Genomic DNA, 14,599 nt, shown 5'->3' with positions numbered 1-14,599 from the left:
TAATAGTGACCTTTTTTTCTAAACTATGTGACACTATAAGTATGTTGTCTTCTAATTTTAACATGTAACAAATTATGATTCTTGAATTTTTAAGTTTTTTAAAAATTTCTCTTAAATTATTAAGATTATTAGATTTAAGGATTTTTTTTTATTAATTTTAGTAAAAAAAGTCTAACATAAATAAAAGTTTAGAAGCTTAATTTGTTACATGTCAAAATTCGAATGATATGATTTGGTAGATATTAAAGTCTAAGAAACATAATTTAGTATATGGACAATCACAAAATTAATAAAATTGAATAAAATCGAACAAATGTTCTAAATTCCAACACAATTATCCTAATTATCTTAATAAGTAATGCTTGCATGTTTATTGTTATTCGTCTTCTTAATTTCACTATTAACTTAAATAATAATAGATCAAATCTCAATTTAAAGCTCTTTAATTAATTAATCTTTTCTTTTTTTAATTAAGCTAACATAACATGTGGGTCTCTATCTATAAATCTACTCAATAATAAACAACTACAGTTATAAACAAATATAGAAAAATAAAATAAAACCATTATCAACGGTAATAAATACAACAATGACTGTAGTTAGTATATATATAAATATATTAAGAAAAACAAAACACCATTTAGACATGGCGAGGATTTAGGTAATAATAGGTTAGAGAATAAATGTAGTGTGATTATGAATCTGAATGTTTTTTTAATTTTTTTTTAAAAAAAAGCTGAAAATGTTATGGGTTTTTTTTTTGGGAGAAAGATTAGAAAAAAAGGTTATGATTCTCTCTCTTTTGTGGGGCTTTGGAATCAATCTCAAAAACCAGTCACTCAAGCTTTTTTATTATTTCCATTAATTTTTTAATCAAAATTTTCTACTGAGAGAGAGAAAGATGAGAGCTTTGTTGTTGCTTTACTTTCCCATTTCTCCTTTTCCTTCTTCCTTTGTCTCTTTCGTCTTTTGCCATTCCACTAAACACTCACTGCGCTTTCATTCAAAGTAAAAAGCCAGTGGTTTTGGGCTAAGCTCAAAAACCCCACTCACTCACTACTACACTCATTGATATTACCATTACCATCTTACTATATTCATATTTAGCAAAAAAAAAAACCCAGATAGAGTTAGGGTTTTTGTAATGCCAAGAGCTTGAAAAAATTCATCTTGTGGGTTCATTTTGAAGATTTGAGTAATGGGTCAAAACCAGCTTTTTCTGGGTTTCACTCTTTTGGTTGTTTTATTTGGATGTGTCTCTTCAGCTTCTACTAATGTACCAGCAAGTAAGTGAAGCTTCAAAATGTTCTTTACTTGTTTTACTAAGGTTTCCATATTTATGATCTGTTTTTTGGATTGCATTTTCAGAGATCGTTACTGGGTTTGTGTCAAATGCTGTATCTATGGCTATGAAATCTATATGGTCACTCAAACCGACAACAAAAACAGGTATAGATCTCTAGTGATGTATATACATTTTCTTCTTTTCTTACAAGATTTTTTTTCTTGCTCTTTATTTATTTATTCTATCTTTTTGCAGCTATTACTGGTCGTCCTTTGATGAAGTTTGAGAGTGGATATAATGTGGAGACAGTGTTTGATGGAAGTAAACTTGGGATCGAGCCTTATTCTGTTGAAGTTTTACCCAATGGGGAGCTTTTGATTTTAGATTCTGCCAATAGTAATCTTTATAGGATATCTTCTTCTCTATCTCTTTGTAAGTGGATTTGAGTTTCAATTGTTCTTTGCCTTTCATCTTTAGTAATTTGTAGCATCATTGTTTAAATCTATGCTGTTGTTTATTGTAGATAGTAGACCAAGGTTGGTGGCAGGATCTGCTGAAGGGTACTCTGGACATGTTGATGGGAAGCCTAGAGAGGCCAGAATGAATCATCCAAAGGGTATTACAGTTGATGATAGAGGCAACATTTATATTGCAGACACTGCAAATATGGCAATCAGGAAGCTTAGTGATGCTGGTAATTTCTATATAGGACAATTTGTTGTGTTTGTTTGTGTATTTCCCTTGCCAAATTGGGTGTTGTTGATTTGGTATAATATATTGAATATGAATGAAAATTGTGTGCTGTTTATTAGGTGTTACAACGATTGCTGGTGGCAAATGGGGTCGCGGGGGAGGTCATGTTGATGGACCGAGCGAAGATGCAAAGTTCTCTGATGACTTTGATGTGGTTTACATTGGAAGTAGTTGCTCATTGCTTGTAATTGACAGAGGAAATCGAGCTATCAGGGAGATTCAGCTCCATTTCGATGACTGTGCTTATCAATATGGAACTGGTTTTCCTCTTGGTATGTACTCTTTTCCAGCTAGAATTTTGTTTGTCTTTTCAACTTTTTTGCACAAAATATTGTAGGTGCTTATTTTCATTAGTATTGCTTGATTGCAGGGATTGCAATGCTTCTTGGTGCTGGTTTCTTTGGCTACATGTTGGCATTACTGCAACGCCGTGTGGGTACCATTGTCTCTTCGCAGAATGTAAGTAATACCGCCTTTTGTTATTAGGTATTATAACATGTGAGGATGAGTCTTCTTTTTGTGAAGAGAGCAAGAAAATGTTTTAGCATAAGTCAAAATTTCTTTGATTTCATTTGGTAAGAGTACAACATTTGTTTACATGTGTTGTATTGGTTTTTGCAGGATCTAGGCCCCGAGAAGACGAGCTTTACAGCAAGTGCATATCAGAAGCCTCCAAAATCAGTCAGGCCACCTTTAATCCCAACAGAAGACGAGCCGGAGAAACAAGAAGAGGGGTTCTTTGGATCGATTGGAAAGCTATTGGTAAACACTGGAACAGCTGGGATGGAAATTTTAGGTGCAGTCTTTCCTGGCTTTCGAAGAAAACCACCTTTGGACTATCAATATCAAAATCTACAACAGCAAAAGCATTTGAATACTTGGCCTGTGCAAGAAAGTTTCAATATACCGGATGAGGATGAGCCTCCTTCCATTGAAACAAGAACCCCAACACCTCGGAAAACATATGCTTTCATGTCCAAGGATGCTGAAAAGTTGCAACAATTGCGTCAGAGCCGAGCCTTTTACAATGGTTGGGACGATGACCTTCAGCAGCAGAAACAACAGCAGCAACAGCAGCAGCATCAGCATCATCAGCAGCAGCAGCATCATAACATGTACCACTCATCTGTGCCACATACTTACTACGAGCAAAATGAGGAAAAAACCAACGAAGTTGTATTCGGGGCAGTTCAGGAGCATGACCGAAGGCGCCAAACTGTGATCATTAAACCAGTTGACTATGGGGCTCCCATGTTTGATCATCACAACATTCGATCTAGAATCAATTCCATGGGCTTTAATAATAACTAAGGCAGATGAATGAATGATATATATACATATAGAAATTATTAGTTTTGACTTAATTTGGAGCACATATATAGTATTGAGTATTATTGAGCATGGGTTCTCTGGAGATGTAGAGGGTCATGTCTATTGGGGTGTGAGGTATACTGAATCTGTTCAATGTAATCAAGGCTGTTATTCAAATATTGGTTCAGCACATATATTAAGGAAAAAAATCTGGGCAAGCTTGTTTACTTAAAATGTAATTTTTATAGGCTGTTCTCTGCTGAGGAATCGAAAAAAATAAACACTATTAATATGCTTGAAAGAGCCTAAATGATGCCCAAGATTTAATTTGTGTCATTTGAAGTCAACATCAGCAGTTGTTTTCTTTTCGAGAATTGCTAAAGGGTGTTTAACATATTTTTTGCTATCATATTGCTATTGATGTAATTAAGTTTCGGGTTCCATACAACATGAGAAAATATCGTTTAGAGAATATCACTAACTAATCGTAGGACGTCACTTATAGAAGGTGTTAGACACTACTGGTGCCCAATAACAATACTTTTTCTATCTATAAACAATTTTGTTAATTAAAAGTAAAGCTTTAAATAACAGGCCGGTCTTTTCGACATGACACTAAAATTATAGATTTACAGCGAAATAAGTTTGAAAGTACGACACAAAAACACAAATTGATTAACCGTTTATAGTTAATTCATTAATTGTAACAAAAGAGCACAAATTCGAGTCCAAAACAAACCAATCTAGGTAAAACACGACACAAAAATATTAAGTTTACGAACCATGCCAAGCCAACTTATAAAATGATCAGCACAACACAATTCATATTCTTTTTTGTTTTGCCCAGCACACCAATTCCCATAATTTTGAGGGCTTTTCAAAATTTGAGTAACAACTAAATACATTATTAGAGCACTCCCAATAGCCCTTTAAGATAAAAATTCTTAAAAAATTTAAAGAACAATAGAGCAAATGCACCTTCCAACAAGTGATGTAAACTCTTCTATTTTCTTCAGATACATCTCTACATGTAGAGAAATAATATTTATTTTTTAAACATATTTTAATAATATGTCAATTATATTATATTTTATCTTTATTAATATATTAAAACATATATTATTTAAGTAATACGAAGAAGATAGAGAAAGAATAGAGATCTTAAAGTCATCTTCAACACACATTAAAAACTCAAATTTAGTATTATTTATCATTAAAATTAATCCAATCGAACACTAAAAGCTATTCTATATATATATATGAGATTGTCTATAAATTTTTTTTATTATTACAGTAGAACCTCTATTCAAGAATACACTTGGGACTAAGCAAATTATATTCTAATTGAGAGGTTATAACAAAATAGAGTTACATTAGAAAAAAAAAGAAATTAAAATACCAAAAAATATCAATGTAACAATAATAACAATAAATAATTATTAATACTACATTATAATAGAATTGTTTTAAAGTAAATATAATATTAATACATATATTACAATTTGGAATAAAATTATTAATTTTATGTAAATAAATTTACAAAATATATGTATATATTTTATAAAAATATAATTATTTTTATATAGAGGTATACTTTATTAATACGGGACTTAGAAAATGTATAACTAATTACAATTTAGAAGTTATTCTCATTTATAACTAGCCCAAATTGGAACTTAATTTTTTATAACAAATTAGATGTTATTCTTGAATAGAGTCTACTGTAATAGGACAATGTATACCGCATTAAAATTGCTTTTTATTTTTTTAAAATTTTTAGTAATTAAATAATTAAATTTTCTTAATGTATATGTATATTTATAAATTAAAATAATAAATAATATATTTTTTTCTGTGTAATTTATATTGTTGTGGTTGAAATTGAAAAAAAAAAAAATACTCTTTTGGTGTTGATTTAACCAAATTTAGATTTTACCATTGAGTTGCCTAAGATTACAAACCTAATAATTCATGACTGACAAGAAAGCATAATAAAGTAAGTGACTGACAAGAAAGCATGATCCATATTTTTGGGAAGTTAAGTCAGTAACTGACAAGAAAGCAGTGCAGCAAGCATGTTGGATTATTTACAAACCTAATATGTGACATAGTCATTGCAACAAGAAGCAGAGCAGGAAGGCTTTAAAAGTTTCAACAACTTCATCTTCTTCTGATGAGACCAGAGTTGCCATACACAGCTGCGTCTATCAGAGTAGTTTCTTTAGCCTTGTCCACAAAATGCAAAATGTTAGTCTCTATCATATTCTCTATCTTCCCATTTTCAGACAGAACAACATCACGCCTCTCCTGATACTCTTCTCTTTGCTCAACCATTCCTGTGGATGCAAAGTTCGATGACACCGAGCTTTCGTCAAAACTTATCAAATCCTTCAGTTGATTGTCATACTTTAATGACTTCATTGTCTCGCTACTGCTGCTACTATTATCGACACTGTCGCTACCAAGCAAAGATACGTGTTCCTTTGGGGAAATTTGGGGGACTAGATAATCTATTCTAAATAAAAGAGATATATGAGATAGGCTTAGCCAAAAGAGCCTTTCCAAGAACGAGCAAACTAAAGAGGAGTTAGCAGTTGCGCTTCTGATGGCGAAGCAGAGTATCTGAACTTGTTTCTCCAGATGGGTTAGGCAAAGCTTCCATGTCCCGCTGAAATTGCGCATCCTGATGCCTCCCTGTCTACAAACGAACATGGTTTTTATTATGCTGGTATGCAAATACAAAATTATCATTGCATTGAAGTGCAAGAAGAAACTTACATGAGGAAGGATATAAGGCCTGAGTGCAAACCCACCAGCAAAACCGAGTATGCATGCAACTCCCACTGCCACACTCCAAATCGAAATAGCTCCCACACCTGTGAAGAAATCCACCAGCAATATACAAGCTTAAAATACTATTGTTTGTATAAGTAACGACCATGAAGCTATCTTTCGATAGGTTCAAATGACCATCTTTCACTCTGAGCTGGTTTTATAGTCGCTTGAACACACTGTAAATTACACTTGCAAAATGAAATTTTGGCAAATTCATTTCTTATAGTATCAATGAGTAAGAACACATGTTTTCCCCCACCAAATTGACCATTTTGGAATTAAAATTCATGCATGAAACAACAGCCAATAGCCACTTTTAACAATAAAAAAAGCCTCACCAGAACCGGAACCAGACCCGGAATCCCTCCGGCAATCCTCGGCCTTGAGATCAATCTGCCGCACTAGTTGATTCCCATGATCAGAAATCAGTAAAGCACAAATCTCTGGCACAAAAACAAGCTCAAAATCACTTGAGAAAGTTGCATTTGATACTGGTCCATCCTTATGGCCCACTTTCTTATTCAGACCAGCAATTGTAGTCACACCTGCACAAAATTATACAGAAATCAAACCCATCAAAACCATTCATTCAACAAATAATGATAAAAACTGAAATACATGAAATTTTTCTGAACCTGAATCAGTGATCTTTCTAATCACATTGTTGCTCTTATCAGCAACATAAACATTCCCTTTCAAATCTATCGCAAAACTCCGAGGCTTACTAAATTGGGCCATGCCCGGTTCACCATCTTCATACCCAGCTTCACCGGTTCCAGAAAACCGTTTGACAACATTATCTGGTGAACAAAATAACAGAACCTTGAAACTTAAACCAGTAAACCCTAAAAACCCATTTCCTAAAATATACAAGCTTTTAAAGACATTAGTGGTGGTGAAATGGGTTAATAACATACCATTAGAGATCGGAAACGGTACGGTGTAGAAAGAACTACCAGTAGAATCGAGGACAACCAAATCGGACGATCCAGGACGAAGGATGACAGAGTAAGGACTGATCCCGAGCTTGTGGCCGTCGATCACCGTCTTTACTGTGTAACCTTCTTCGATTACGACTTTTTCGGCGGCGAACACTGAAATTTGTTGAAAATTGATAAGTAAAAATATTCAATAAATGAAACTCTGTTATCATTTGAGTGATTCGCATGAAAATTACCTTGAAATGAAGAGAAGTGGAAGAAGAGAAGAAGGAAGGAGAAGACGGAGGCCATGATCGCACAGTGGTGGGAGCTTTACTAAACAATATTGTATAGAAGAAGGAGTGAAGTGAAGCTTAACTTGGGAGAGAAGGGAACCAAACTCATGAAAAGAATGAAAGTGGCTCCAATTTTTTTTTTTTTTTTCATGAACTTTAACTTGTATAGAATCTTAAAAAAATTTCTCACCTATTAAAATTATTAAATTTAAGAATTTTTTATAACTTTACTAAAAGAAGTATAACATAGATAAAAATTTTAAGGGCTCGTTTGGAATGCCGTATTAGGTCGTATTGTATTGTATTGTATTATATTGAATTGGATTATATATTATATTTTTATATAATACTATGTTAAACTTTAATTTATACTAAAATATTATATATTTAGGTGTCCATAAAAGTTAATAAAATACGGCGTTCCAAACGAGCCCTAAAAGTATAATTTAGTACATTTATATCAAAATTTGAACATGATTTGGTAGATTATTCTCATGATTTAGTATATACATAGACAATCGTTACTTAGTAAAATTGATTAGAATTAAACTAGAATCCTTGAATTTAAAAATCTTAATAATTAAAAAAAAAATTAACGACATAAAGAATTCTAAAATATAATTTAATACATGTCAAATTTATGGATAAAAATTCTAATTATCCTTTTTAAGAGAAAATATATGCAACCATTTAAAAGCTAAGTCAAACAAGTGACACAATGAGATGATTATAGAATGATTAAACCAAATTGATTACAATAAATAGCCTTATATGCAAAGTCGCAAGGAAGAAGAGTGATAAACACTATTATTATAACGAAATGAGAAAAGAAAAAGGCTTGTACAAAGAATAACTACAACCATCCAGACAAGAGAACTAGTTATAGCACACCAACTATTAGACGATACAGGAGACAAAGCAATTTGGAAGCTCCAAGTTCCTTCGAAAGTTAAAGACTTGCTCTGGTGTGCTGCATTAGATTGTCTTCCTATCAAAACTCAACTGCGTCTTAAACATGATCTCAAGGCCGGTCTTGAAATTTAGTAGGTCATAGAAAAAAAATATTTTTTTGACTCTTATTTAGAGTAAAATATGGTATTTTTTAAAATCAACAAAAAAATGTGTAATTTTAAAAGAGAGATCTTTTTTGGGCCCCTATGCTAGGTAGGCCCTAAGCACACGCCTAGCTCGCCTATGTCCAGAGTTGGCCCTACATGTTCCTATAGATTCTCTCCTTCCTCAGTGCTAATATGAGAGGGAGTCGATAAATCACTGTCTAGTAGAGTGTTCTTTTGCTAGAGCTTGTTGGAACAGACTGGTGTAGATGTGTCTACTTCTCTGGATAATTCGTTTTGTAGATGGTTGGATAGTAGTTGGCGACCGTGTTAAGAGAAGAATAGAAAATTAATTTCTATGGCATGTTGGGTTTTTTTGTAAAGTTCGAAACGAACTGGTGTGGAATAAAAAAGTGTCGATTGTCTCTAGTGTTCTTTCACTTGTTTTCTCTTCTTTGGAATATTGGATGCAAGCTCAAGACTGGTCTATCATCCCTGTTGCTGCATTCTTATTTGCTGGAGATGGGGTCATACTTGGTCTAAACTAGCGAAAGGGGTGGTAAAAATTAATGTCGATGCAACATTATTTTTCAGAGGTCGGTCATCACAGCTTTCCGTGCATTTCTCGTGACAATACAAGAGCTATTTTGGGTGTGGGGTTAGTTGCATCAAAAATGGTCAAAGCTTTGAGGGTGAAAGAGGCTTTGAGTTGGATGAAAACGAAGTCTTGGCCTTGTATGATCATTGAAATCGATAGTCTTACAGTTGTGCAATTGCTCATAAGTCCACTCTTAATGCTTTCTTATTTTGGGAGTGTTATTAATGATTGTAAGGATTTGTTGCTGGGGTTATCAATTGTTTCTGTTATTTTTTCTTTAAGCGGTCTACTAATTGTGTTACTCATTATCTTGCTAGAGTTTCATATTATGTTGTTAATCATGTTATTAGGAGTGAGAATATTACTCGTGACTTTCTTTATGTAATCTTGAACAACAACTATTAATAAAAGTTTTGAATTTAAAAATAAAATAAAATTATAAGGGTAATTTATAATATTTTCAAAAAATTCAATAAAAATTTTATTTACACCTCAAAAATTTATAAAGACACTTTATTTAAATAATTTTTATTTTATATAAAATTTATATCTTTAATTGTACTATTTTTTTAAACTTTTTTCTTCCCATTCATATTCTTAAAAAATATACCTATCAAATTAAATTAAATTATATTTTAAATATTATGACAAAAAAATTAAAATAAAAAATTATATGAATTTTTCTTAGAAAAAAAAAAATATACATGAGTTAAAAAAAAAATTATGAAAATGAAATCAAAATAAGTATTGAAATTAACATAAAATAATGTGAGGACTTTTTTTTAAAAAAAAAAAATTAAGAGTAATTTTTAAAAATTATTTAAGTTTATATATTTTTTTAATAATAAGGTATTTAAAATTTTATGAGGTGTAAATAAAACTCTCTTTTAAAATAAAAAGATTTACTCAGTGTGAGATATCACATCGCGAGGAACCTTAGATGTTGTCTGATTATAAGATCATCAACAAGGGTGTTCTATATGTTGTAAATTCTTCTCCAAGACTTGTATCATTTGATGATATTATGTGAATCGCTAAAAACATGTATAATGTATGGCTAACTTAATAATAAAAATTCTATAAAAAAACAAGAAGATGCTACCACGAGATAAAAAAAAAAATCAACAATTACAATTCAAATTACATGTTCCATGCCCGCATAAATACACTATATTTTCAGTCATTATTTTCGAAATCCAATGGAGGTATCGACATTAAAGCTGCTCTTAGAGGTAAAGTCCCTTGCCGTATAACTTCTGATGATAATAATGCCTTGCTGAAACCATTTACCAGCGAAGAAATAAAGGCCACTATATTCCAAATTCATCCTCTAAAAGCTCTGGGAAAGGATGGGTTACCAGGTCTTTTTTTCCAAAAAAATTGGAACTTAATTGAGGAAGAATTTACTGCTGCCTGCCTTGATATATTGAACCACAATTCAGATTGCAGAAAAATAAATGAGACCCTTATTTGCCTCATTCCAAAGGTGAAACAACCTACAAAGATGTCGGAATTCCGTCCTATTAGCCTTTGTAATGTGGTTTATAAGGTGGTGTCTAAATGTCTCGCAAACCGAATGAGAATAAGTATGAATTCAGCAATCTTTGAAAACCAAAGTGCCTTTATTGGTGGTAGGATCATACAAGATAATGCCATTATTGGGTTCGAGGGCCTTCATAGTATGAGGAAAGGTCGGTGTGGTAATGGAAGTAAAATGGCTTTAAAACTTGACATGTCTAAGGCGTATGATCGAGTAGAATGGGACTTTTTAGAAGCGATGATGGAATGCCTTGGTTATGAGGATGAGTGGATAAAAAAAATTATGAACTGTGTTCGATCGGTCTCCTTCTCTGTATTATTGAATGGATCGGCCAAAGGGTTCTTTCATCCGGGTAGGGGATTAAGACAAGGAGATCCCCTCTCTCCTTTTCTTTTTCTCCTATGTTCTGAAGGTCTTACTTGTCTTATCAATGAAGCGGAAAGGGCTGGTCAAATAACAGGTTTACGTTTTGGCAACTTAGCTCAACGGCTTTCCCACTTATTTTTTTGCAGATGATAGTCTCGTCTTTCTTGAAGCTAATATGGACGAGTGTAAGGTGATTAAAGAAGCTTTGGAGAGGTATGAGTCCTTATCTGGCCAAAGTATTAATTTTGATAAATCTGAAATGTGTGTGGGCTGCAAAATTGATATAAGCTTAGCGGAGAACCTGTTGGATTTTATGCCCTAAATAAAACTCTTTACAATCTGATTAGTTATCAATATAAGAAATTTGAAGTGATTGATGTTTGCATGAATTTTACATACTAATGGTTTAATATGTTTATTACATTCACACACACAAAATTAGTTAAATCTAGATCATATGTTTATTCACAATTACAGTATTGTCAACACAGTGGAATGTGATTGGGATCATATGAATCAAAAGTCTTGGTCCCTGTTTCATCAGTGTTATTGGATTTACACTAATGTGATAATCAGCGATGATGTATACTTACACTTGGAGTAAGTGTTATGTTCTTTCCAGGACATTAGTAAAGTATATTAGTTTCGAATGTATGGAGTATACATTGGACTGGACCGATATTGCAACTAAGTTAAGATATTACAAACTTACCGTTATATATATCTTTCCAAGTCAATATCAGTAGTTGATCTTAAGATTAAAAGAATCTAAATCCTGATATGCTTAGGCTCAACTCAGGAGTGCTATTCATGTTCTTTGATTTATTAGTTAAGCCTACTTTTGGGTCAGGGTGATACGTATATTTTGGGAACATGATAGTATGATTGAGTGGGACTGCTGAACATAAATATGGAATCTATAACTTCTACTGGTGTATAGAAGTAAAGTGATGATTCCCTTCGAGCTTAGCAAATAGAAGTAAATGGATGAGCTCTTGTTTAACTGACTAATTATTAGATCACTAAACACCATTTACAGGTAGCTAAGTGTTTTAAGGGGCAAAATACATTGAGGGGTGAGAACGGTAAAGAAATCCCATCTCGATGTAGATCATCTATATAGAGGATCTTTAAATCACAATAAGATTATAACAATGGTTAAATGAGATAGCATATTGGTATCGTGGAACATACAATATGCTCTATATAAGACTGAGAGTGCAATTCTAAGTTCTAAGAGTGGATTCAACGAAGAATTAATAAGTAGAAATTTACTTGGTAAATTTGGTTCACTTATTGGAAGCTCAGCATATAGATCCATGGTCCCCATTCTAGTTGAGAACATTCTGCTTGTAAGACTCACTAATTGATTCGTGATTGATCAATTATAATTCTAAAGTTAGACTATGTCCAATTTTATGAATTTTCACTAAGCAGGGGTGAAATTGTAAAGAAAAGAGTTTCTAGGTTTATTTATTTATTAATGGACTTTATATGTCTAATTAATAATTAAATTAAATGACAATATTATTTAATAATCTATTTTAGTTATTAAATAATTAGTTTTGGCATTTAAAAGGTTAGAATTGAAAAATTGGCGTTTTTGAGAAAATAGAGATAAAATTTGATAAAACTGCAAAATCAAGTGGGGCCCACTATAACACCATGGCCGGCCACTTATTGTGGATTTTCAAATTAATATTTTTATTATTTTAATGCCAAATAATTCCTAACCTAAACCTAGTAGTTGCCTATAAATAGAAAGTGATGGCTCAGTCAAATAATAAGTTTTCAACACAAGCTTTCATTAGTTTTCTGACAGAATTTTCTCTCTTCAGAAAAACTGAGCCTTCCCCACTTTCTATACCTGGTCGAAATCCCTCTTCTCTTTTCTTCTTCATAAATTTCGAACCTTAGTGAAAGAGTAAGTGCCCACACACAACAAGCAGTAACTCAATCATAGATTGGAAGACTGTGAAGGATCAAACTTGAAGAAGAAGGACATTCGGGCTCAGATCTTGATTATACTCTAGGATACAAGGGTTAGAGATCTGAGTGGAAGGAGACATTAATTCCGCTGCATCAATGTAAGGTTTTCTTAACTTTATATGTGTTTCATTTATCGTTTTAGAAAGTTCATATTTAGGGTGTTAAACAACATACTTGTGAGTAGATGTAAGATCCTGGTAAAATAAATTCCAACAGAACCTTGCTGCCTGTTTGGGTGTCTCCTTGGTCAAAAATCATACTAAATACCTGGGTATGCCTTCATTTGTGGGGAGGAATAAAAAGCAAGTCTTTGCTAAAATTAAAGATAAGGTGGAAGCTAAACTTCAAGGTTGGAAGATGGGTCTCTTTTCTCAAGCGGGAAAGGAGATTTTGATCAAAGCTGTGATCCAAGCGATTCCTTGCTATATAATGAGTTGTTTTAGAATTTCAAAAGGCATTCTGAAGGAGATAGAAAGTATGGTTGTTCGATTTTGGTGGGCTCTACATCCAACAATCACAAGCTTCATTGGGGTAATTGGAAGAAATTGTGTAAACTTAAGGAGCATGGAGGTATGGGTTTTAGAGATCTAGAAGATTTTAACTAAGCTATGTTGGCGAAGCAAGGTTGGAAGCTAATGACCGATCCTAATTGCTTAATGTCTAGAGTGATCAAAGCTCTATATTACCCTCATGGTACTTTTTTAGAAGCAAGCTTAGGTCACTAAGGGTCTATAGTTTGGCAAAGCATTATTTGGGGGAGAGAGATATTACTTAAAGGCTCCCGGTGGTGTGTTGGAAATGGGTGCTCTATTCGAGTCAATGAAGATGCTTGGATCCCAAGGGGAATCCCGTTCACTCTTCGTTCTAAAGTCTTTCTTCCGGAAGGAACCACTTTAGACTAGTTGATTAACAATGAAGGAAATTGGAAGATAGATGAAATTTATAGCTGGTTTCATATTGATGACATCCATTGGGTGTTGGGCATCATTCCCATCATCTCCCAACCCGATTGGCTCTCTTGGAGTTCGAATAAGAATGGACAATATTCTGTTGCTAGTGGATATAAGTTACGTTTTCTTGACCCAAACATTGCTGGCTGTTCAAACATTACCCCTTTAAAAGCTTGGTGGCAGTTTATTTGGACTTCTAAACTCATACCAAAGATGAAAAACTTCATTTGGCGGGTGTTCAATCAATGGATTCCTACGAAAGTGGAGCTTACAAAGAGAGGTATGTCTTTAGATACTACTTGTGTTTGGTGTAAAGAACATGAGGAGAATATATGTCATGCCTTATGGTTTTGTCCTAAAGTTCAAAAGATTTGGAAGCTAGTTGGGTTTGATACCAAGTTGTTTGTGAAAATTACAACAACTCCTGATTTTTTGTTTTTCTTATGGGAATATCTCTCTAAGGACAAACTAATACACTTTATAGGAATGTCTTGGCTCATTTGGCAGCGTAGAAATAAATTTATTTTTCAGAATAAAGTTCAAGATGAGCACGGTTGGGTGATTTGGGCGTTAAATCAGCTGGAAGAGTATTTTGGAGAGGTGTTGAAACCTCAACAGGCCACGACTCCAACAGTAATTCAGAAATGGCTTCCTCCTCCTCCTAGCTTTGTGATCATTAATACTGATGCATCTTTAATTCA

The 14,599-nt window shown here is 33.1% G+C and overlaps 2 protein-coding genes across 3 annotated transcripts; one reads left to right on the top strand and one right to left on the bottom strand.

The window, feature by feature from the left end:
- Positions 1-697: 697 nt before the first annotated feature.
- On the top strand, positions 698-3,659 carry LOC115714048 (uncharacterized). The gene is made up of 7 exons (XM_030642572.2): positions 698-1,286; positions 1,369-1,449; positions 1,541-1,717; positions 1,809-1,979; positions 2,098-2,310; positions 2,409-2,497; positions 2,660-3,659. The coding sequence occupies exons 1-7, from the start codon at positions 1,199-1,201 to the stop codon at positions 3,347-3,349; spliced, it is 1,509 nt and encodes a 502-aa protein (XP_030498432.2). The 5' UTR covers positions 698-1,198; the 3' UTR covers positions 3,350-3,659.
- Positions 3,660-5,354: 1,695 nt separating this feature from the next.
- LOC115714545 (uncharacterized) lies at positions 5,355-7,567 on the bottom strand. 2 transcript variants are annotated; one of them, XM_030643280.2, is made up of 6 exons: positions 7,362-7,567; positions 7,102-7,278; positions 6,820-6,984; positions 6,523-6,729; positions 6,128-6,225; positions 5,355-6,043 (listed from the first exon to the last, which is right to left on the bottom strand). In XM_030643280.2, exons 1-6 carry the CDS (start codon positions 7,414-7,416, stop codon positions 5,510-5,512), a joined length of 1,236 nt encoding a protein of 411 aa, XP_030499140.2. In that variant the 5' UTR covers positions 7,417-7,567; the 3' UTR covers positions 5,355-5,509. The 2 variants fall into 2 exon arrangements, with proteins under 2 accessions (XP_030499140.2, XP_060970784.1); XM_061114801.1 differs by having other exon boundaries at positions 5,355-6,225.
- Between the last annotated feature and the right edge of the window lie 7,032 nt (positions 7,568-14,599).

The sequence above is a fragment of the Cannabis sativa genome, chromosome 4 (assembly GCF_029168945.1).
Source record: "Cannabis sativa cultivar Pink pepper isolate KNU-18-1 chromosome 4, ASM2916894v1, whole genome shotgun sequence".
NCBI classification, from domain to species: domain Eukaryota; kingdom Viridiplantae; phylum Streptophyta; class Magnoliopsida; order Rosales; family Cannabaceae; genus Cannabis; species Cannabis sativa.
Note: the sequence above shows the minus strand (reverse complement) of the source record. Positions and strands in the feature narration are given on the sequence as shown.